At 38.3% G+C, this 25,911-nt stretch overlaps 1 protein-coding gene across 3 annotated transcripts in view; it reads right to left on the bottom strand.

Annotated features, from left to right (window-relative positions):
• Positions 1-194: 194 nt before the first annotated feature.
• Positions 195-25,911, bottom strand: part of MAEA (macrophage erythroblast attacher, E3 ubiquitin ligase) — a 46,979-nt gene continuing 21,262 nt past the window's right edge. For all 3 annotated transcript variants that reach the window (XM_042812307.1, XM_042812306.1, XM_042812309.1), the window contains 6 exons: positions 13,089-13,211; positions 10,581-10,657; positions 4,429-4,537; positions 2,598-2,731; positions 1,841-2,036; positions 195-1,416 (listed from right to left, as the gene is read on the bottom strand). In XM_042812307.1, the coding sequence (XP_042668241.1) occupies positions 1,321-1,416; positions 1,841-2,036; positions 2,598-2,731; positions 4,429-4,537; positions 10,581-10,657; positions 13,089-13,211 (735 nt within the window). In that variant the 3' untranslated portion in view covers positions 195-1,320. The remainder of the gene's footprint in view (positions 1,417-1,840; positions 2,037-2,597; positions 2,732-4,428; positions 4,538-10,580; positions 10,658-13,088; positions 13,212-25,911) is intronic.

Below are 25,911 nucleotides of genomic sequence, written 5' to 3'. Positions count from 1 at the left end.
GCGGTGTATGGTTCACATGTGAAAAGTTTAAGCCAAGAATATGTATTTGGCTGAGATGCTCTTAATTTAGAGCCTGAGAAAACCACACAGATGATTTTACCTTGCATAATACTAAAGACACATCAAAATTGCACTCCTTGTGTGACCCTTATAAGAGGTTTTTTTTTTAACCATTTAAATACGAAGGAACTTTCTTATTTTATATAATCAAGAAATGGAAAACAGTTTTTATTAACATGTTTTACATTTACAATCTTTTATTAGCTAATCAACATCAACATGCAAAAATAAGCGCTAAATACAAACCTCTACAATATGGTTTTGTTTAAACTACAATGGTTTAATTCTTTCCAAAAGTCATAAGGATGTGTTCTGTAGTCATTAAAATTGAACTATTAGTTTCAGTAATGAATACTATTTAGGCCCTAAAATTATGTAATTATCCTGCAAGGCATCTTCAGAAACTTTGCCCAACACTTAAGAATACCAGCTCATTTTCATGTGAGTACATTCTCAAAGCAAGAAATAAGGCAGTAGCACTAATGATTTCATATTGAACCCTATGCACATAACTAATAACTTTAGAAGGACTTTAACACTATGGTAGACTGGAAAAAGAACATTTAAACAAGCATGAAATTTTGCCTGAAATGTTCTCAGTTTCTCTCAATATTTATGCAACCTCCTTAAAATATTTGGGTTTGGAAAAAGACTTTATACTCCTTCAAACCAGTCCCTAGTTGATCCTCCAGAGAAGCCAGTCTCATGTCAACAACAACAATATTTTCCCATGGAAATAAGTTACATGATTCATGATCATGATTACTTCACGAGAGGATCATAAAGAAGGCAAAGAGGAGCTTAAAGGAGAGTATTTGTAGTACTGAAATCTTTCATAACAAAAGGGTCTTGGACAATTGTGAAGAAGAGGGAAGAAACATGGATTTAGGTTCCAATCTGTTGCAACTTCTCCCCCAGTGCAAGTGTCCATCTTTAAAGAGTTATCCTTTAAAAGATGAAAGTACTTTTGAGAAGAGTCCAATTTTTGACCTTATGTTACAAAACCTTGACAATCAAAGCTTCTTTTTGTTTTTATTCAAGTACAAACTTAAGTCATAATTCCTCTTTTCTTTTGTTTGAAGAGTGTTTATTGTTGCTCATTGATCTTTGGTCGCAAGAAACAATAATGCCACCGACAGGTCTGATCACCAAGGTGGCAGGTTTTGCTTCTTTGCCACACATTAAGGCCCCCCCTTTACAGGGAATGCCAACGTACACTGTGTCAAAATTCCAGCGGCACTTTGTCTTGTTTGTACGGACCTACATGATGTAGACTTTCTCAGCTTGTGAGAAGTTGAAGACTTCTTTGGTTCTTGGGCAAATTACTTTGTCATCTTGACGAATAGAAAGCAGAGACTGGAAAAGAATGAAATCAAAAGATAATATTCACAACAGTATCTCAAAGCATTCATAACTCAGAGCGTTCTTAACTGCTTAGTAAACAATTCCTTCTTTTTTAAGGTACAGGCTGAGCTGAAAACATCTTTGCCCACATGGTACTTGCTCTATATTATTACACTCCAGAAGGGAAAATTTTCTGTGCCATTTGATTTCACACTATCAGTTTCCATGTTCACCACACGTTACTTTCTTTAAAAAACAACTTTATCACATGCAATCCCTTAAGAATTACTGTAAAAGGGCTGTTTTCCCCCCCTCATCCCCCACTAATAGAGATGATCCTTCCAGCTTCCAGTTTACAAGCTCTTATTTTGACAGAGGAAGTTACTGTGACCACTGCTATTTCAGCCATCAGTAAGGCAATGATTTCAACACTTACATTGTATCCATAGACATATCCATTTGGTAACATCATGGGAGGATTATTTTCATTCATTACATCCCCCGAAATCTTGCAGACTAGTCGGGAGTTGGCACAGTGTGCCATAGGCAGAGGCTGAGCCAGCTTGTTCAGGGATTTGCTACACACAGGGCAGTCTGGGTTTTTTGAACTCCCATCCTCTTTATAGCACTGTCTATTTAACAAGTTAAGGTACAACCAACAGACACAATAGGAATCAGTTAATGAAACACACATCAGAAATACAGTAATCTGTGCAAGTTTGGACTAGGTTATACCCTGCGTGCAACTATTCAAGTTTAATGTGTGCATACAAAAATCAAGTGCTTGCTTTCAAGAAGGAACAGCAGTGAACAACATGCACCTGGCACACTCCTAGGTAATACTTTTCCTCTAGAGCACGTCAGTAGCATCAGCCTTTCTTAAATAGACTGTGCTGTACAGCAAACAACCAACCTTCTGAAGATGTAGGATATATTTTATACTCTTATAAAACAAGTGGGATAAACTCTCAAGTAGCTATAAAAAAAAAAACCTGTGGCTCTCATCCAGCTCTCCAACTTTTGCAAATATATTATCCTAGAATGCATAGGAAGGATGACCCAGTATGAAAACAATGTAGAAACAAAAAATAAGTAAATGTCCATTTTTTTTTTTTTTTTTTTTCTTTTTCACTTTGAGCAGCATTCATAGGAAAAACACTGTGCTCAACAGCAGTATCTGCACTGAAGGATACGGTGTTTTTATAGCTGAAAGGCCTGCCTGGAGTGTTATAGTAAAAACAGAATTGTTTCCCAGCTGATGTAGTCTGTAGTTATCATATCTAAACTGCTGTATCAGCATTCTCCATCGAGCAGGGTCCAAGAGATCCTGTTAAAAAAAACACAACACAACTATAAGTTGTTTTTAATCTAGTTGTCCTGGAGGGGAGCCTGAGAGTGGTATAAACTCACTAGACTGAATCCATTACGAAATAAAAGCATACATGCTAACACACAGTAAGAATGCACTCGTTTAGAAAGGACCTCAACACTACGTTAGCAAAACTTTATTTAAAGCATTACATAAAATAGCTGACATGATGATATTCAGCACATGAGCTTCTGAAAACACGAGATATTAGTTCCAAGAACGTGCTTTAGTTTCTAATAAAAGACATCTATCCAGAGGTTCAATTAAGTGATTCTGCAATAAGCGTTGGCCCTACACTCTTCCTTGCTCTATCCACATCCATCAAATGTTCTAATTAGAGTTTGTAAATCTTCATAAGGATTTTTGTTTGTTTGGCATTCTAGAATACCAGTCCATTTAGGAAGCCACATTAGTATGTGGACATTTGCTTTAAAGCTTCTGAACTGGAAACATCCAACTTAACAGACATCTGTTGAAAAGTTAGAAGCATTTTACTTTAAGTCAGACTAATTCTACCAACACATCTTTGTACTCTATACCGTTTATAGAACTTCCAATCACTTGAACAAGAAATTAAATCCGAAGAGCTGGCACAGCTTCAGGTTAGAGAATGCCATGCATTCGAGGACACATTTCTTATATATTGTAATGCTACAGGTTACAAAAAAATAGGTCTAAGTACATAATACAGCATTCATTTAAAAAGGATTTAAGATAATCAGGAACCAAACACACAGAAGGATATTATGAACTCTCAAGTCACACCATGAAGAGTCATGCAGGAAGAGAAGACTCTCAAAACATACTTGTTATATTCCATATACAAAGGTAAATCCCTCCTTCTGCTCGCACCTCTCCCTACCTATAACCACATTTTTTATGAGAAATAGCAGTGCTGATCACTCTTAGAAATAAGCTCAATATTGTCAAACTGCACACGCTACACTTTGAGGCAAATAGGAGAAAACTTATTTTAATGTATTTCGTTTATTAACCAGGATTGAAAAGAAAGTAACTCAAAGACAACACACTGTGTAGCAGTAGTGAGAAACTCAAAACGTGATACCAAACTACGTAGGCAGTAATATTATCATGGTGCAGACATCAGCCCTTATGCTTTACCCTGCACCTCTTTGCTCTCTCTGTTTCTCCTCATTTTACTTCTTAAGCAAGGAGAGACAGAAGGAAGAAGGATGGACACCACCATCACCTTCTGTTGTGATCACCTGCGCTGTGGAATTCCCCCATCCAGAGATCAAACTGGCCTGAGAACTTGTTTTGAAGTTTTAATAGTATACTTAAATATTTCATGTTGTCTTACATCCAATCTTTCAGTCCATTTATGTTGATCTTAGCATCAGTGGTTTAAAAATGTGCTTATATTGCCATGCTGATATGTGGCAATGTCATTTCACAGGATTCTTGCCTTGTTATGCCAGCTTAACTGTTGTCTACCTTCCACTACCACTATTATCTGTAGGCGAGGACTGGTATTAAAATTAAGGACTATAATAAATGGATTTTTTAGAAAGTACAACTAGGAAAAAAATAGTTTCTATGGATCATCATTGCATTCTGTTTTACCGAAAAACAAATTACAAGCTTGTTTTATTATTCCCACTGTAACACTGAATTTCAAGCATAACATTACTGACCTTATAGGGGGAGATATGAGTGTCTGAAGGAAAAGCCAACATCCCCATCACTTGTCGAACCTCATCCAGCTGGCTTCCCTCAGCCTGGCTGAAATGCTTCCTTGCATGTCTGAAACAGATAATTTAGACCTTCCAGTTGTTTCTCCATCAAGTAAATTTTCTCTATCATGTTATGTTAGACTTCAGAGAAAAACTAAATTCTGTTCTCAATACACAACCAAAAAGGTGGTGTACTTAAAGGACTTACAGTCCTACATATAAGAATACAAGAATAAACTTCAAACGCCAGGAATTTTGTACTGCAATTACTTAGAAACCAAACTTTCTACCTGAGCACATAATCTTACCTCACCTACACCCAGCATGACAGATCCAAGACTGGTGGAAGAAATGTCTCCATTTACACAAGCTCAATGTGTTGCTCTTTTGCATACACTTGTAAGAAAGGAATGTGGTCCAATAATGTGGTAAATGTGGTATTATGAACCACTAAAAATCAAAGCATTTAAAATTCTATCCTGTTTTCATTGACATTTGAGAACATTTACCTTTGCCTAAGTGATTATTTGGTATAGGCAGGAAGGCAGCATCAGTTTCTGTACAGACTACCAGAAATTCAGGGCAATGCAATAAAACCCACCCTGCTACCAGCAGCTTTTAAAATACTATGAAAAAAAGTATAACTACCACAAAATCATACGGAAAAGAGACACATAAGGCTGAAAGTTTAAATAGAAAGAAGTAACAGAATTACCACAAACATCTTTAAAGTAAAGACAAATTTTAAGACATGCACAAAACGCTGAGAAACTAGAGAATAATCAGACAGGGACACTTGACTGCTTTAAAACCCTGAATGAAGGTTCTCATGTAACCATGTTAGTTCAGCATTTCTGCCAAAGTCCCTAATTACAGTGTTGCATAGTAGACTGAATATAGAATCAGCTCTGTATTGAATTTCTGGCATTGCTAAAATGTAGAAAAGTCTCCTCTGTGCTTCATTTTCTCCATAACTTGTGTTATAGTGAAGATAAAAAGTTACCTCTCAACTACCACGAGTGCTCTTTTTAACCTTTTTGGAGATCTTTTAGAACTCTTTTTCTAAAAGTACAGATGATTTTAAAAGCATGGAGTATTCTTCAATTGTCCAAACCGTTCCTCTCCCAAAGGAGAGATACAGATGTAATTTTTTCTAATTCTGTGTTCTGCTAACTGTGCTTAGGTCGCCAATAATACCATGAGAACAGTCTCTTCAGCAGTGCTTCAGTGCTCCTACTTCCTCTCCCACCCAAACCAGGAAGCAGTGGAAGTTATGCAGGACAGAGTGTTTCCACTCAGCTTCCTATTTTGGGTGAGCAATTCAGGAATGTAAATATTGTTCCCCAGGTGATAACTGTTACGATAGGAAAAGTACAAAATTTGTGTCCTGAGAGCAGAGCCTAAGCAGCCTGAAAATGCTGGAAGAAAGCTCAAGTGTTTGTGTAGCCATGCACATGAAAGCAACAGCTGTTTAACAGAAAGCTCAGACAAAGCAAAAATTCAGAACTACCAGTCAAATAGGATTACTGTGCACACACACAGGGGAGAGGAGGAAAAAAAAAATCATAAAATGATCTGATCACTCTGCACTTGTGTTCTGTGATGTCAAAACAGAAGCAGTAATTCAGTTTTGCAACATCCTCTTTAGATTCGAGACCCTACTCCCTGTCAAACATCAACTACTTATTCTTACATTCCTCTTGCTTATAGGAAGACCTGATGCTGCGACACAAAAATACTGGCCACACTTAATGCCTATGTTCAAGAATATCTAGAATAAATTTTGTGTATACATATATAAAACCAGCATATGCCAGCCTTTCAGGTGAGAAGTCCTAACCAGGCCAGCACTTCAATGACTTGAGAAGTACTGAACAACTTACAATATGGTACCATTTTGAGTTCTACCAGAAAGAATTAGGTTTTCCTAAGTTGGTTTGTGTTAGTTTTTGTCTTCTGATCTTCTCTGCCATGTCCCTTATAAAAACAAGGAAGTCCTCCCATGAAGCTTGAGATACTAATGTCTGAACCTCACCTACTGTGCATCTGCAAGCCACAGTGAAAATGAAGATATGCTTCAGAAAGAAGCAATTTCATTAATTCATGGCTTTTTTTTTTTTTTGGTTAACATTGGGAATCAAGAGGCAAAACTACGAGAATTTGTGGATGCAAAACATTTAAGTACCACTTTACTTGCTCCTGTCACTGCCATTAACCCTTCCCTTTCTATTGTACTATTTCCATTCTCTCCATCTTTTCCAAATGTCAAACTCCTGGAGGTACGTATGAACACTAACAAATGTTGCAATGCTTACTTCCAATGTTTTTACTACATTAGACATACTGGTCAGTATAGCTAGAGCAGTGGGTTAAGGTTTTCATCACTGTGTGTGGGCTATCACTGAAATCACCGAATCCTCCTTTCTCAAATGCCAGAGTGATTCTGTAAATTCTGTAAACACCTTCTGTTAGAAATAGCTGTTCTTTCAGCCTGAGGAAGTATGTATGCAAACAGTATGCTTGGCAAATCCAGAAAGGAAGGGATATCTGTGAAGACTTGATTTACAGTCTGTATGAGGGCGCAATGTTTTTCGGAAAGCATTTATCAGGAAGAAGCAATAACTTAACATGAACACAGTGTGTTATCAGGGGGATTTATTCTGTCTGCTCAGTTTTTCGGACCCATTCCTGAATGCATTTATCTCAGAGACTGTTATCATTACAAAAAAAAAAATCTATAATTGGAGCACTTAAAGTTTTATTATTTTTATGCAACTGTTCAAACAGCACTTCCCCACCCCTCAGGAGATAAAGATGAAGGAAAAAAAACTGTGCATATATACCCTCATTGGTGATAAGTATACTAAACTTAGTAGCGGCCATTTTCTTCGTACATCACTGGTAACTCTTAATTACTATTTTTGTCCTTTATGCCTGAAGTTTACAGGCTGTTTTGTTAAGCTTTTAGCTGAGAACTGTGCATCCACGACTCCCCACCAAAGCAAAGCAGCAGAATGCTGTCAGACTTCTGAGAAAGAAGTTAGTGAGAGTCCCGAAAGCAGGAAATTAGTGTCATTCATTGCTACTGCAGCAGGCATGGACTTTAAGCAATCGGAAGAGACTGCAGGAGTTACAGGCTGATGGGTTAGCCTAAGAACTTTGTGATGTACTTAGGCAGAAGTGATTTACTCTCTGTATTGAAAAAACAGCTTTTGTACATTCTTGAAACAAGCTCTCTGCAAACTGCTCTGATAAGCTACCTTAGAGCAAGGTCAGTCTGTACTTCTTCTATTTTAAAAAGCTACAGAAATTCAAACACATTTAATAAGATAAATATTTTTAAGGCTCCCATCAGTTTCGTCCTAAAAGCAGTACGGCACTTTAGAGATTCGCAGCAGGCAGCAAGCAAAGCTTTCAAACTTATTTAAACACCAGCTGCGTCTCAACAAAATGTCAGCTCTCTGAGTTCCACTCATACAGGAAACTACTTGGTAAACAGCCTCTTTCTCTGCTTTCTAATGGATGCCTGACCTATTTATTGCACCAGGGACACAATACTGAAAGAATCCTGCTGCAGGCACTTAACAGAAGCAAGCTAATAAAAACACAAGTTCCAGTGGATTGCAGCAAGATTTATGCTACACCTTCCCTCGTTACACACTTATTTGGAAGCAAAGGAGCACACAATGCCACAAGCTAACTTTTTAAAACCACATTCCTTAAGGTCAGCACTCAGAAGTTGAACTTAATGTACAAAATGATCAGAAATTATCAAGTTAGAAAAGTGAATTGAGAAGGCCTTCTCTGTGGGTCCTTTTCTCTGAGAAGTTATAGAATTAAAGCAGCATTATCATCTGTGGCAAGTTACAACTGCCAAGTGTAAACACATTGCAACCCTGAACTTGAACAGGTATTGGAATCTACATGCTTTAGCATAACATACTGAAGCTCATTTCCAATGTAGAAAGGACAAACAAGTTTTAAATCTTGAAGGATTTAAACATGCTTTAATACCTGCTTACAAAGAAAGCCTCAAAGGTAAACGAAGCAACCACAAATCAATGAAAGCCCATGAAAGTACAAATTATCCCATGTCAAGAGTTCTGGGCCCTAAAATGAGGGCAACAACTTGCAAATCCTACTAGATTTGACAAGGAAAAGGAACCAGGAGGAAACAAACTTCCAGAAACAGTAACAGAATACCAAATGAGCTTGTTACTTTGTCCCAATTCTTAGCCCATCTCTTTACTTCGGCTCTACCCCCATTCCACTTTCTAATCTACATAAGGAAGTTGAAGCTCAAAAAAAGTAGTTTTCTGAGCATGGACTATTCATTGTTAAAGATGCATGACTGCACATTTGGCAAAGAAGCAAAATTAGCAGAGAGTAAAGCTAAAGGCATAAAGGCACAGTATTCACTGCATATAAAGGACACAACGGGCTTCAGAAGACAGACCAAGTAGTTCAGTCTTTCATCCTTTTCCTAAGTACCTGGCTTAATTCCTCAGGACCTCAGAGCTCTGTCAAAAAATGTGTACATATCTAAAAGGCAGCCTCTCCATCCCTCAATCACACAATTATTTAGCAGTTTTATCAGACTGCATGTTTGGTCATAAGAAAGACAACAACCAGTTAAGTGCAAGTAGGAGCGATATGAGGTGTCTCAAAGCCAACGAGAGATTTGAACAAATCCGAAATAACCCCTAAAACTAAGAGGTGGTCATTTTGGTGTAGGTATTAGCATTAGGCTAGCCTCTCAGCATTGTTGAGCTGCCTTTTCCTTTTCTTCCTAAATTCAAGAGGGACCAAGTTTCCCATCCATTTATTCAAGAGAAATCATCTGGTTCACCCTGCAGAGGAATTGCTACATCTAAAGCAGATGACTGAGCTAAAAAATGCTTTCAGTCTACACTTATGATACTTGATATGTTTCCTACAGCTCTGTACTCCTCAGACCAAAAAGCAGCTTTTCCACAAAGCACAAACCTCCTGCTGGTTTCAATTTCTAGTACAACTTCAAAGGCAGTAATACTTCCCACTTCTTCAACATAAAACTTGTCAGAAATCTTAAGGTGCAACAGTTATCACTGCAGTGTATTACAGAAGCATCAAATCCAGCCATAAAGCTTGTCAACTCACCCTAGGTTTAAATACCCTTAAAGATAAAAACAACCAGAACCTGCTGTGGGGTCCTCTCCCCCTTCTCCATATCTAAGCTCCAGTAGCTCTGTTCTTGCATCATAACTTATGATGTAGGAAAAAGTACTCCTGTAAGAACTACCAACACATTTTATAGTTCCACTATCAAATTTGCACTTATTTCAGCAGAACTGGTTTCCTGCATTATCCTGGAGCATTATTTCAAGACTTTAAACCAAAACTAAAAAGCATAAATCAATTCATGGACTGAAACCGCCAGAAAGATCATCTTATGGTTGAAGCCAGGCCATGATCAGACCTAACTTGAGTTCTCCAACTCATTTGCACCACCTTGGGCAGCTTTACTTTCTTCTCAAAGTTCTAATGTTAAACTAGTTCAAGTGATAAAATGGATAGTGAGTTTATTTGGGGCAAGGGGAAGGGAATGAGACATGACTTATTATCACATAACAAGGAATTATCAAGTTATCCATTCAATACAAGTACAAAAAGAGAACTTGGCTTAAAGCCTAAATATGACAAACAAGATTATAGATAACAAAACAGAAGATAATTCAGTCAAATGAACTGATAAGCTTCAGACGTGTTTCTTTCACCTTTTAGTACTTTTTTATAACAAAATTGCAATGAGTTCCTACCATAAACTAAGATAAGTATGTTCATCACACCACCAGAATGCTTAGTTTTAAAACCAACTTTGTAATCCTTGACTGTGGAGTGAAAAGATGTGGATTTTAAATAACAGATTTTCAAAGAAGTTGCATCTGGTCTGACATCTCACCTTTGGAAAATACGAAAAACATAACCTCAACTAAAATCCAAAACATGATCATAGTAACACTACCAAGATTCCCTGCAGCTGTGGGGCTTTCAGGTATTGCAGTAACAGTCACATTGCTGATGAAGCATTCTATTGTTGTAAAAAATGTTTGTAAAGCATCCTATTTTCATACCTCACAGCATCCAGTCTCTTGTTCTGTCGAATGAGTTCAATGAACTCCTGAATCCTTAGGCTGAACTCCAGACAGCTCTGAGATTAAAGATAAGACAGGGTCTTAGATGGTGCCAAAACCACACTTCTCCAGATGTTAAATACTATGTGTGCACAACAAAAAAGTGTTAATTACATGCAGTCTTGTTTGTTTGCTTTTAGGTATTCATGCAGAGAAATTTGAAATGCTGTCTACAGACAAGACAGCAACACAGAATTCCCTAAAAGCAAACAAAAAGCTCTTCCATTTGCCTCCTTCCAAATTTCAGCATTTAGGAGGAGTGAACATTTTCTTGATGACTGAAATCATCATTATTTAGGGTGCAAGTAAGAGTAGCAGGTGGCTTCTCTGTACTATCTTAAAGTTAAAAGCAATAGATTCAGTAGAAGTTTGGAGCCAGTTTAAGACATGAAAGATTGACCCAAAAAACTGCAAGGAAGAAATATGCCTTTGAACTCATTCTGAAAGTGCCCTCCTATTAAGAGAAAGCAGCATGGGATCTAGACTGCTGCGGACCTCTCCCCAGCTCCCTTTTTTCATGCTTCTACCCCACTGCTGTTGTCAAGCATCTAAAAGCCATGCTAGAAACAAATCTCAAACAAAAAACCAAGTGGCATTTACTTGCTTGGGGAAAAAGGTAAAATTTGAAGCCTAATGAAGTTAAGTGTCCCTTTAAATCAAATTCCATCATCAAGTCACAAAAATCTATTAAAAAAAACTTTGAATATATAGAATTAAGAAAATTCTCCCCCTAAAAGAATAACTAATTACACTTCCACGTAGAGACACAGTTAACTATTTTATTATTATTACCCTAACAACAAAAAACCAGAGTCCCATCTGAATCTTGAAAAATAACTATTTTGAGTTCCCCTCAGTTGCTCTGTTTGGCAAATCTATCTTCTGCTCCCCAAAACTTCTGATGAATAGTTGTCTTTTTGTATTGTCCATCAGTACAATACCATCCAAAACCCCTCAGAGACTTCAGGAGGAATTTGAGCAACTCCAAACTTCCATCAGTAAACTGCCTGGGGTGACCGCTGTGCACGTTGCAGCAATTTCTTGGTTTAAGATTAGAAATGTAAACCACTTGAAAATAAATGATATATTCTGTCCTGTTAAAGTACACCTGTTTAAGGAGTAAAAAGTAAATTTTCCAAGTTCACCTTCCTCTGTGCTCAAGACTATAGTTTGCAAAGTAAAATTTTGACTTGATTTGCAATTCTCAACTAGAATTAGAGTTCTTTCTTCAGATCTACACAAAACCCTTATTTAGAATACTGGTTAAGTTGGTTTCTATTAAAGAAATTAATCGAACTTACTAATTGTTAACAATACCAAACCCTAGGGCTCAGTTATTTCATTAACATGTTTCAGCAGCAGAGAAAAAACCCACAGCTCTCCCCTTCGCCCCCAAGAAAACCTGACCTGCAGAGACTAAGTAGGGCTTGCAGAATTTTTCTCCCATTCTCCAAAGAGGAGGACAGGGAAGATTTTTTCCTTACTTGTTTGGCAAAGATTGCTGATGAAAAATTAAGATATTCACCCATTAATTTCTTCCATTACTTAATATATTAAAATCATACATATATTTTTTCCCCAGCAGTACAATTATGCAATAATGTTCACATACCAATTCTGGCTTTCCTTTAATGGTTTCCAAACAAAGATCATTTTCTTTAGAGTAATCATTGGCTGTTTTACTCGTGTCCCATCTTTGGTTCATTCTCATTTTGGTGCCCAAGTGACAGAGATGTCACTCGTTGCTTATCTTTAAGGATACGTAAATTTTTCATTAAAGAAAGCTTAGTTTAAAAACCAAAACTTCTGAAGGAGGCATAGGTCGTGATTAATACAGTCAAACAGATTTCTGCAAGCTCTATAAAAGACTACAACATGTTTTAAAATGTAGAATTTGAGAGTCAAGGAAATTTAAACCAACTGCACAGGAACCAAAATACAGCGTGTTCAGGTCACAACATTCAATGGCTAGAAGACAACTTACTCTGTTCATTGCTTAATAAGACTTGTTTTCATTTTTGTAAGAAACTCTTCAATACTTTCCTCATGTAAAGCTGCTTTTTCACTCGTCTGTTTAGTTCTGGATTTACATATATTGCACTTCAAAATACAAATCCATATGATATTTCTCTCAGACACTGGTTTACAAATCAATCTCATTCTTCATATATGAATTATGAGCTACATCCTCAGCAGGATACAAAGAGCTGTACACAGATCCACATGCACCGAGATACTAGTACATACACTGCAGTAAGGTTTGGCATTCACTTGGGCTGGTTCAGCACCAGTAACCTTAACCTTAAAAAATAAATTTTGTACTTACTGCCCTTACTTTTATACAAGGCTTCATTCAAGACCTATAATTTAAACCAAATTGACCATATCAAATAACCAACTACTTTAGAAAACCGCTACTTAGGCAAAACATTGACACTGTTTTCATACCTTCATTTTTCTGAGCCTGGATTTGTTATCGTGACACCAAGCCAAGCAAGTCATAGTCTCTTGTCTCTCCAATGACTCTTCCACTTCTTTAGCAGTCAAAAACATCTCAATATTTACTAAGTCCTTAAGGAGCAAAGAAAAAGGAAAGCACAGCTCATTAAATCATAGTGATACTTCACACAGCAACACATTTAACCAACTGGAGCACAGGATATAAAAACTGTTCTAGAGACATCTTTAAAGGACATTACTTAAAATATACAGTAACAATTTTGTAAAGACTGCATTTCCATGTGCCAAGATAGACTTGTAGTAAAATGACCACTCTTCTAAATCTATTTATGCAACAGAACTAGAAAAAAGAGTAATGATGACATCTTGAAGCTTTGCAAAGAAATTGACAAGATCTCATCAGCTGGGTGCAATCCATATTTCCAAGAATACCTGGTTTTCACAATGCTTATGTCATTGGACTAAGGAATTGAGGAACCATATAATGACACTGGCATAACGAAAGTAGATATGTTTAAAGCAGGAGCAGCATCTGGTATCAAGTTTGTCAGCAGCAAGCCTTGTACACACCTCTGCTACTTCACTGCAAGCTGCTTTACACATTTGTACCAACCAAGGTTAACACAGTCCAATAAGATTTAAGATCTCCTAGGCTAGCAAATAATTTTTTCCCATATATTTCTGAAAAAGCAGTTAGTTTGTTTCCAAGCGATATAAACAAGATTCACTCTGAATTGGCACTGCCAGAAGTTATTTCTGAGCTGCATAAACATATCATGCTGTTACAGTTCACACTTTGTTAAAGAAAATACACTGTGAGATTCCATAACTCAATACACAAGCAACAATCCAGTATCAAATGTTTGATTAACACACCAGTTTGGAACAAGCTCACTTTTACGTAGACTTCATAGCAAAATGCAGAAAATCATACAACTGAAATGATAAGTATGGCAAATGTTATAGTAGCTGCAGTGAACTAAACCTCTCTCTGAAATAGGTGGCATTTTCAGCTATTAGAACAGCTGAATATATTCAGCCTTAGACTTTCCTGAGGCAAAGTTAAAAAGCATAGAAATAGTGCCAGGCATATCACATTCACATCTTGCATTTCATCAGCCAATTTCTCCTTATAAATACGGGAAGCCTCCTACTATTGGAAAAGCAGGGCAGATTGGACTAGGTTTTGTGAGAATGGTTAAGAAATGTAGACACATTTCATGCATTTCTAAATTGCAGTGTAGAGCACAAAAGTGTGGAGCACAAAAACTTCTCCTGAAGTTTTTTCCATTAACAGTTTGTTTTTGAAGTCACATGCAAAGTTTACATGCAACATGCATTACATTTTAACAGAATGCATGACTGCAACAACAAAAGCATTGTACCATCAATAGATGAAATTAACATACAACTCTAGAGTTACCAAATCCAAGTAAGACTGAGGTCAGAGCTAAAGTAGTAAAGAAGTGGCAAGTTTATAGAAGGAAACTAATCTTGCCCATGTAAATCAACTGTATAAGTAATCTGACATTCAATGCCACCATACCCATTATCTTGTTGGCCTATTCTTCCATGCAGCTGTTAAAACTGGCTAGAGTTAGAACAGCATTCCCCATACATCTCCCCAGGACTGAGTTATGTGCAACCTCTTAGTAAGCAGCATTTATTTTTACATCCAATTACAACAAAAGCATTTTCTGCTACTTCAATAAAGGTCTGGATATGTGAGATATACCAAGAAAACGGTGTTTTTGCCACATTTGTTCACATTTGTTAGCTTTTCCTGGCTTCATCAAAAGTATGGTGCTCTTTTCAAATATGTGCATAGGCATTATAGGTCAACGAGCTGGTGAGAATCCCAGCTAAAAGCACAGTGAGATGACAGTATAGCAATCTTCAGCTCTCTCTCAACTATTGTTGAGGGAAAGAAGTTGTAGCAGCTGCTGAGAAAGAAAAAACCTTCAAAGTGAAAATAACTCCTACAATCCTTTTGCAAATTTAATATAAAAAATGCTCCATTTGGTACAGACATGTTAATTGGATTTGTGTTTGCCAAAAGGAATCAAAGCTTGGCAGTTGTCTCCATTAAATAGACAGTATGAATCCAGAAAACAGAATATTATTAATTGAAAGATTTTCCCTTGGAACTACAACCGCATTTAAATTGTTCCAATAAATGTTTTTGTTCTCTGCCGAGTAGGTAGCAAGTAACAGAACAATATACAAAAGCATTAAGAAATCCATTTGTGGGGAAAAAAATTGCTTATGGATTTGATAACAAACAGTTGTAAGTCTTGATTAAGCAGTTTGACAGAACAAAAATACTAAGATTCAATCAGGCGATATTCTTGTAACAAAACCCTACACATGATGTTGTTACTTTTTAAGTCTGATCACTCTTTCCTATTTTGGTTGTGCCTCTACAGTGTATTTCTTCACTTGTTGTTAATGAAATAGAAATGCAGAGCATGAGAGGACTACGTGGCTTTAAAATGGCCCTGGTCTTCTGTGCAGGTCAACACTAAGCTCTCTGGAGAACTACTCTCTCACATCTTGCATGTAAATTATAAAGCAATTCTAAGGTCTCTATCATCTTTTTCAACACTGCAAGTGTTTCTTCATTTCACAGCTTCAATTTTCACACTAAAAAATGACTGCAATATTTTATTCCCTGACTGCAAACTTATAGAGAAGCCCTGTGCTGTACAGTGTTATCAAACCACAACATACAAGCACACCTCCAGCCTCCCATGCACCTCCATGATAACACTGACTAAATTAACTCAGAAATGCTTGACTTTTGATAGGAGGACTAAGTAATGGCAAACCTACACCCAGGTAGGAGGAAAAAAGCCTCTGGCCACATATATTAACAATTATGCAAACAAAGAGAGAGAACATTCCTCTTCCTCCTACAGAAAGCAAGGAATTATCAGCTACATTTTACTGTTTCTGCTTATAACTGCTGGACCCAAGTCAACCTCACTTCCCATCTACTCACCAGGTACCAGAAGGGTAACTATTTAAGCACTGGACAAGCATTATCATAAAACGACTATTCAATTCCATTATGATAGTTCTAACTTCACAGAAAAAAAGATCTATTACAGAAAATCACACCCTAAGTCTGAAGGCACTTAGGTGGAACCAGAGACTTATTTACACATCTATCCATCACCCTGTGCTCAGCACGATTTACATATATATAGCTTTTAAACATCACTACTTTTTAAGCTGCAAGTGCTTACAGGGAGGAAGGCTACCAACCCTATAATACTGCACAGAATTTCACTAATTAAGGTATAAAATACCGTGAAGAATGAGGATTCCTTTACTATGATGATTACTACCTGTAATCCCAGCCAACATAAAAGCCACAGCCCTATAAATGTACTTCTCTTTTCTTTCTCTGAGATGGGTTCTGGGTAAGAACATCCCCAGCATGTACATGCATGTCTGCTCCTTTGAGGGCATCCTGAGCTCTGATCACTGCCAGCAAAGACTGAGAAACTTGGTTTTCTCACCCGAGCAGCAGCACCCCATTTTCAAGAAGCTCCGGCACCCACCCCGACTGGAGACCAGGTGCAAACACTAACCACTAGTTAGATACCAAACTGCACCTGAAAGACTGAAAACTTTTCTTCCTAGAAGGAACATTTAGACTTAAGTTTATACCAACTGCAGGACAAACCTGCAAGGAAGCCAGTTAGAGTTCCCATAGTCCTTGGAGACTTTCCTTGGTATGAAAAACAATCAACAAAAACACTAATTGAAGGCATAAAAACTGAGAGAACATGAAAAAATGGGCTCAATTTCATGAACTCATATGGTTGTTGAAAAATAACCAACCTGAACATTGTGTGAGAAGAACAGCTGAGAAATGAAAAGGTGCATACTAAAGGCAGTCAGATAACTTGCTCTTAAGTTACAGATATTTTGACTTTACATAAATTTAAAATTGAACACAACTATGCATGCTACAAAGCTTTTCTACTGCAAAATTTTATAGCAAATGAGCAATCTGCCATCACACATTCAAATGTGAACTACCTTTGATTTAAATTTAAGCAAAGTGTGTAACTAAGGTCCTATATTGAAACAGAATTCAGTAGTGAACTGGAGAAAAAGCAGCAAATGCACTTACTGGTAGGAAATAAATACAGCAAAGTCTTGCTAAGAATAATGAATGCCAAACTTGTTTGTCTTTCTTGCTCTGTAGGACTTGCACAACTGCTGACAATACATATTTGCACAGGATTCCTTTATTCCAAGACACAGACAAACTTTATTCACTTCACTGCAAGCTAACTGCATCACAGTCTAAGACAGCAGTAATTCAACCAAAGAGCTTTCTTTTACTGACTTATAGAAGTGACCTCTTCAAAGATGGCAATGCAAGATTCCCCCGGGACATCTTCAGAAAGCTCCAACCTCCTATTTAAAGATCAGCACAGATGCAGAATCCTTCATCCATTTTGTCAGAACTTGTTTATCCATCTTTAGACTGTAATCACACACTGAGTAAATTAAAACTTTATGATGAAATTACAAATTATTTCTTAGTTCCAGTCATAACCAAGAGACAGCAACATGTGCAAGAGGTAGTTTGTTTCACAGCAGGTAAAATTCTGAACTTCACTACAAATCACTTTTAACAAGCCAGTCATTTGCTATTTTTAAGTCTATTCCCAAACAAGAACCAAGCTTGATGCCAAGTGGATGTATGACAGTATGAAGTGAGATTGACTTCCTATAGATACTACAAGCATAAGAGCACCATTCTCATACTAAAAAAGGTTTTGCTGAAATACTTAAGCATTCAGTAGTACAGTAAACATCCATTTAAACCCTCTGTATATGAAATACAGTAAACACTTGGATCACTCTAGAATAAGTTAAAAAAAAGCTGTATCAAGCTTTCAGTGAGTACTCAGATATTGAGCTATCTATCTTGAACATGCAGCCTAACCTCCAGCAGAGTTTAGGAAGCAGTTATAAAACAGACAGAAGCGCAGCAATGAACAGCTACAAACAAAAGGTAACTTCAGTGTTACATACTCGTATACTGATTTGTTAGATTTTCTTCTGTGATGAATACACAGCAAGTGCAGGAGCTGCCCTGACAGTGCATCTATCATCACACAGCTCAGGAATAAAGCAGATGCAAACACCTACAATGCTAGACAACAGGAACCAGCAGGGAAGAAGGAGGCTACCATTCTTCTGCAATGCAGAAAGAGTGACAATGTGTCAGTCTAGACTAGAACATACCACAGTGCCTGACAGGTCCGTTCTTTTGCCCCTATACAGCAAAAGGGAAACACTACAGGTTGTAAGAACCCATCCTTCATAGTGAATTCAGAATATTAAAAAAAAAAAAAAAAAAAAAAAAAAAAAAAATCGCACTGAGACAGAAGGCAGAAAAAATAAAACAAAAGCATAGGTAGTAACAAACCAGCAACATCACAGTTAAAGATCTGTTAAAAAGAGGCACAAATTAACATTAAGAGGTCTCCTTACTCTTTGCTCATAAAATAATGTTGCCTGAAGTTCATTAAGCTACTATTAAGTGTTATAATGCTACACATTAACGGCACTACAGAGAAAATAAACAGACTAAATGATGGAATGCCCTACTCAGAAGCCAGCTGCAAAGCTAGTTGTATGAAAAAAGCAGAGAGACAGCCAAACCACAGATCCATCAACAGACAAAGCAGAGAAGGTTTTGTCTACAAAGTAAACACAGTATTCCATGGTGTACATAGTTGAGCTTTTGCATGAGAGCACCTTCTGTGACCTCTATATAGCTTAGACTTCTATTTTACCCAGTTATTTCTAGAGGACCCCAGTAACACTGTGACTGTCAGAATACTGCCTGGCATGAAGCAATGGTGCTACTTCTTTTGGCAATTGGTTCTAGTGAATAAACTTACAAGTTCATTTCATTTCAAATTAAACTTTTTTTTAAACTTCTGATTCCATGCACTGCTTCTTTCTTACGCCTTTCTCCACTTGATGAAGTAGTCCCTCAAATTACTGTTTTCTGCTCCTGTACCTTGCAGTTCACTTACCAAGCTACTCCCCAAGCCTGCTCCTTACATCTTTCAATCACCTGCCATCGTCTCCAACTGCTTACTGAAGTAGAGAGACCAAAAGAAACAGATTCTGCTTCTGACTGCTCCACAGGCAAACAAAGAACTGTTTTGTTTGCCTACTTGTCCTCACACACATCAGTCATTTTGGTGGAGCCTCATAGTGCAGCTAGCTAGGCTGGTTATTATAGCAAGTTGTTCTCCCAAAGCCTCTCATCCTGTCTCAGCAGCTTCTGTAACTCAGCAAATAGCTGCACCTTACCCAGCAGGACATTATACCAGGCTTCACACAGTCATGTCTACACCAGACTAGTGCAGAAAGCCTTCAGAGCTTTGAAGATGCAACCGCAGGCAGAAAAAAGCTTCTGCTCACCACTCTGTTTTCTGTAGTAGCCCCTTCTGGTTGAGGAAAGAACACCAACCCCTGGCCAGGTGGGCACAAAGCACTGCCATCACCCAAGCAGGAACAGTCTGCCCTAACAGTGTGGACAAAATTGAACTCCTGTCACCAGTAGAGCAGCAGGAGAACTCATAGCATGTAGATCAACATTTACATTTTGAAGGAATGTCTGGAAAGAAGAATGCGTAAGGAAAATATCAGAGGCATAAATGAAAGCAAACCTCACACATCTAGACAGTCTCCACTTGAGAACTCCATTCTACCATTAGATAGTATTTCACTTCAAGAATCTTGAATTTAAACAGGACATTTTGCTAGCCTTTCAGATTAAGATTTTGAAATAAAGTATCTGTTAGGTATATTATTTACAAGAAGGTAATCCATTTTGTCTAAAAGAAAACTGGAAACACAGCCTCAACATCACAGCACACTTCATGTTGTTGGCTTTGAAGTGTCAAATGATTTGTAATGAGAAAGTTTGTTATTCTGGATTGATCGGGACGATTACATATTTACATAATTGTAACTCCCAAAGATGCTGGAGACAAACTGCACATGTAAGGCTGTTCAGGAATTAAAGCACTTGGAAATTCAGATGAACACACTCAGATGTTCATTATATCAATGTACTGGAAGTTCCCATGCCTACACTAAGAACATTTGGAGGAGCTCCTGAGTTGCTAGTGTACAGCTCAGCACTGTAAGGTAACAGCCTGGCCAGCTCAGCAGCTCTTTTACAGGCAGCCTCCTCCAACCTCTCCAGTGTGGGAATCATAGGAGAAGGACACAACAGACAGTTTCAGACAAACTAGCTTTTGCCATTCAGCCTGCAATTACAAAGTCAACCTATCTGTATTCTGTGTAACAGCAAGGCAAAGGCTACACGCAAGTATTATCACAAATTTTATTTACCTGTTTAAAACAGAAGCATTACGAATATAAACTTACTTTGATGAATATATACTCAAGTGCTTGCATAACACCTGGACCACATCTTCAAGATTTCTAAGTGTACAGTGTTGTGACAGTTACAGGAAGCATTAGCTCAGCTTGAACATCACATGGCCTCCTTTATGCAAACTTAAGGTTCCATAAGCACATGTACTTATCTCCTACTGAAGCAATCATATTACTAATATTCCTCCTATTCCAAGTAGAAAGCATCAAGAACACTGAATCAATATTATGCAGCTTTTAGATCGAGATTTCACTCCTACTTCCTTTAGTTGTAGCAATTCAGTGGAAATGATCATTTCAGGCATTTGGGGCCCAGACTCTTTAGTGAGTAGGAAGATGAAGTTACTCAGGAAAAGCAAGATTTCACGAGATGCAGATCTGGCATCAGGTTTTGCTCCATAAAAGAAATCATTCAGCAGTCATCTCAAGTTTCAGTTCGAAGATCCATTTTACAGTTTTGAGGATTTCTTTCGTCAATAAAGCAAAGAGAGAATCTTTAGCTTAAAGGCAGGGGTAATTTGAGATGGGCTACCTAATGAAGAGAGCAGCCACTTGGTCAAAAGCCATACAGCTTGTCTAGAGGAATATAAATCTCTCTTATTCTAAAGGTCATCAAAATAAGAATTCATGACTCCTCACAGCCAAATTAGATGGAATACCTGAGTTTGCTGCAGGCATTTTTACAAATATTCAGAGTTAATTAATCTGTCCAAAGTTATTTCCAAATAATTAAAACTGAAGCTGTGTCTATGAAATAGAAAAGAGGAAAAACTGGACCAAATTATATAGAAGGGAGAAAAGCAGATCAACTTATTGAGACAGTGACTGCTGTATTTTTGAATTAGATTTTGACCGCAAGTGAAAGGAATATTTGCCACACCAGTTTCAAAGATAAGTACTTCCAGAATGGCTTTTCCAGTGTCTGCTACGCTTTTGTATTCTACAGGGACTAACAGTGACCAGAAACTTAGAAGTTTTGCTTGAGAAAAAAAAACCAAAACAGCTAAGATCTGAATTCCCACACCAAGAAAGTGATTTTCTTTAGAACAGTTCATAACTGGTGAAGCACTGCTTGAAGTGTCAAGAAGCCCTTGTAACATAGGCCAATGCTCACAACAGTCATAAAGCTTTGGAAGTCAATGACAGAATTTATTTTCTTCCAACAATTCTCAAAAGCAAAAAGCAAACCGGCATTAACACAAATGTTTAGCTAAGTATCTCGTAAGGATCGTGCATCTACTTAATCACTGATCTAAGACCATTAATTTGCAAAACTGATTGGCATGCAGAACCTACAAAGCAAGGTCAATTTAACTTAATATTGTAGAACTATTTATTTCAAGTGCTCTCTTGCATATGGAACTTCATTGCCAATGCTCCCCCAATACACACCATAGAGTATAGCAGCTCTTCTGCCACTCAGATTTTTGATTCATTTGCTCCCTGACCTAACACACAGTATAAATTTAAAGCATCTATTTCAGAAAAAAGTGATAGCACAACTTGCCCAACACATGCAGTAAGGCAGGAAAATTTATCATGCTATGATAAACTAAGCAAAGAATATTTACAGCATAGAGTGACAATTTCAGAATGTAATTTGTTTTTCCACAATATTGGCAAAATTGCTGTTGTAACATATTAAACAGAACATAAGGAAGCTTTTTCTACCTAGCTTATTAAAGAGGCTAGAAAAAGCACCAAATTCATAAAACAACCCTCCAACAGACAAACAAAGGCAGCACACTTAACCACAAAAACTTCCCTACAAACAACAACCAACCTCCTACTCAGACACTGCACCTCCAGAACTAGATCAGAGCCAGCAGTGTGCTCTTGCAGCTTGGAAAGCAAATGGTATCTTGGGCTCCATCAGAAGAGGGGTGGCCAGCAGGGGCAAGAGGTGATTGTCCCCCTCTACTCTGCTCTTGAGAGGCTCCATCTGGAGTACTGTGGCCAGGTCTGGAGCCCCCAGTACAACAAAGACAGGGAGCTGTTGGAGAGGGTCCAGAGGAGGGCAACAAAGATGATCAGAGGGCTGGAGCACCTCCCCTATGAAGACAGGCTGAGGGAGCTGGGCTTGTTCAGCCTGGAGAAAAGAAGGCTGCGGGGTGACCTCATTGCAGCCTTTCAGTACCTAAGGGAGCCTACAAACAGGAAAGGTCAACCCTCTTTGAAAGGGTTGATAACAGCAGGACAAGGGGAAATGGTTTGAAGTTGAGGGAGGGAAGATTTCGGTTGGGTGTCAGGGGGAAGTTCTTCACAGAGGGAGCGGCGAGGTGCTGGAACAGGCTGCCCAGAGAGGCTGTGGATGCCCTGTCCCTGGAGGTGTTCAAGGCCTGATTGGATGGGGCCCTGGGCAGTCTGGTCTAGTTTTGAATGTGGAGGTTGGTGGCTGTGCATGTGGCAGGGGGGTTGAAGACTCATGATCCTTGAGGTCCCTTCCAACCCTGGCCATTCTGTGAGATTTGCTGATCAGCTAGTGGCACAGAACTGTACCAACATTTAACACAGCAGAACATGGGACGCCAACACTAAGATCAAAGACAACTCTGCCAGCTAACTGAATATATGAATCTGTAAATGAAAATATACATTTTTATGTTGGTGTTGCACTGCAAGGTCACAACGGAGTCAGAGTAAGATCATCAAGTGTAACAAGCTGATACTGATGAGCTTCATTTACATGCAATAAAAGAAACACCTTTAACATCTAGCTTGTAACTTCAATCCAAACCACTTTTCACTTCATTAGGGAGTTAGAAAACATCAAGAAAAAAAAGTGCAATAGAATCCTCTCCCCCCTACATTTACTTTGGCACAAGCATGACATTTCTGTCCTTGATTGTCAGCTCTTACTTTAACATGACTCATGTTTTTATATACATTTCCATTCCCAGTACTGCTGTTCAAGTCTTTGAAAGGGTAGATAAAAGCAGGACAACGGGAAATGGTTTTGAGGGAGGGAAGATTTAGGTTGGGTGTCAGAGGGAAGTTCTTTAGTATGAGACTGGTGAGGTGCTGGAACAGGCTGCCCAAAGAGGGGCTGTGGATGCCTTGTCCCTAGGGGTGTTCAAGGCCAGGTGGCCCTGGGCAGCCTGGTCCAGTACTAAATGGGGAGGTCAGTGGCCCTGCACATGGCAGGGGGGCTGGAGATTCAGATCCTTGAGGTCCCTTCCAATCCTGGCCATTCTGTGATTCCTTTAAGACATGACATACAAATACATAGTACCAGCTTTAGTTCCCGTATTATGCTTTATAACCTATAAGCTGAGCTGTGCACTATAACTTATTTCTACATTGAGCTAGTTAGTTCTGGCATTTAAACTTCCATATGATTTTCACATCAGCACTTTTCATAGCCATTTGCTTCCTAGCTTATAACCACAACTTTTAAGTGCTTATCTTCCTTGTCATGAATTCAAGAATCTAATTCTTGTTAAGATATTTAATTTAGTAAGCAGACTAGAATTTGCCTCAGCCCATCAATAATTATTAAAATTAGACACTATGGTGAGTCAACCTGCAAGCAAACTGTCTGCTATGTACTACTGGCAAACATGTGAATGATTTAATGGCTTTTGGCCACTGACGCAGAGTAACTTCTAAGCTGTTTCCACCCATGAAGTACCATAGCAGCTCTGCAGGTCTCTTGGCATTCAGAAGCCACGTAATGAACTTTAAACACACAGGCTGAAACTTGTTCCCAAGACTGGTCTAACAACTATTGAAAAATACCTAATCTAGGATCCCCAAGATGCAACTGAAATGGAAAAAGCTCAGCCGTTTAAACAACAGCAAATACCATGTTTTGCCATTTGGTCTGCAACCACAATAACAAGAATAACTAAGGTTGGTAATTCTCAAAATTCAGTCCAACCCCTTTGCTCAAAGGAGGGCTGAGTAGAACAGGTTACTTAGGACCATGTCAGTCCAGTCTGGTTTTAAACATCTCCAAGAACAGAGAGACCCACTGCCCCAGTATGTCTGCTGGGGACCCCAGAAATAGATGAAGAACACCAGGCAAGTCTAAAGAGTATTGAGTAGAGGGGATGGATCACATTCGTCCACTTGCTGGCAACACTTATCTCAATGCAACCCAGAATGCTGTTAAGGAGATCGTGTCAGAAAGGTGCATCGCTGTCATGTTCAGCTTGCCCACCAGCCTCACCACCCATCATCCCCTTCCCTTTCTGCAAAGCTGCCTTTCAATCACACACAGCACATACTGGTGGCATGGAGTTACACTTTCCTAGGTATGGGACTCCCTTCACAGAGCCTCATGAGGTTCTTGTTTGCTCATTTATTCCAGTTGCTCAAAATACCTGCAAGGGGAGCACAACTCTCTGCTGTATCAATCACAGATCCTAACTCTCACCACCTGCAGACTTTAAGGACACTGTCCCATCACCTACTTCATGATGAATGACACTGAGCAGTACTGGACCCAGTTGTGACTTCTGTTCTACCTCACTCATGACTGGCCTTAAACTGAATATAAGGTCATAATCAATTGTTTGATCCTAGCTGCTGTACTTAAAAAAAAAAAAAAAAAAAAAAAAAAAAAAAAAAGATCTAATCTTCATTTATAACAGCTCAGGATTTCAGGAAGAGTCGCCCCCCAGACATGGGGAAAAAAAAAAAAGCAGCATAAAAATGCACAAGGAGAGAATCACAAAAGCAAAATTAAAAAAATGAAAACAGGAGCTGCTCTCAATCATGCAGGCATTGCAGGCCTTTTTCCAGATTCCTACTTAAGAGTGTAATGCCTACTGAGCAGTAATCACATTGTCTTGGTATGTAAAAAAAGCAGGTAATAGACATAACCAGATTTACAGCAGAAAATGTGATCCTGAACTCTGCAGTGGTAGAGACATTTATCAAAATTACAGTTGGGACTACAGTAAACAGAAAGATTACTGGGGATCAGAGAAAAATATCATGATATTTCGTAATCTCCAGAGCAGAGTTGCATTACTAAGCATTAGAGAATGACTCAGTGCCCACATCTTCCAGTGAGAGGAATAAAGAGCAGAAAAGCAGTCTGTTAGTGAACTCAAAACAGCACAGATTCTGTGCAACTATCAAGCCTCATTATCCTACTGCTGCAAAAGCCATTTACTGTACTGTAAAAGATCAATACAATGTTGAGATACTGAGGGATGTATATCCTCAGTCAGAGTAAATGTGAGCATCAAGTGCATAGTTTTAGCAAGCTGGAAGAAATAAGTTCACCACATGTACAACTAAGCTGCATTACACTTGGATATTATGTAAATAAAAATACTTCAGCTTGGAGGCAGCAGTTAAATGAGCTTATTTGAAAATAAACAAAAACAAAAGCTTCTGTTCAGTAGAGTAA

This window comes from Centrocercus urophasianus, unplaced genomic scaffold, assembly GCF_019232065.1.
Source record: "Centrocercus urophasianus isolate 14NV4802_14NV808 unplaced genomic scaffold, USGS_Curo_1.0 seq_13, whole genome shotgun sequence".
Classification (NCBI taxonomy): domain Eukaryota; kingdom Metazoa; phylum Chordata; class Aves; order Galliformes; family Phasianidae; genus Centrocercus; species Centrocercus urophasianus.
This window is presented reverse-complemented; position numbering and strand designations above follow the sequence as displayed.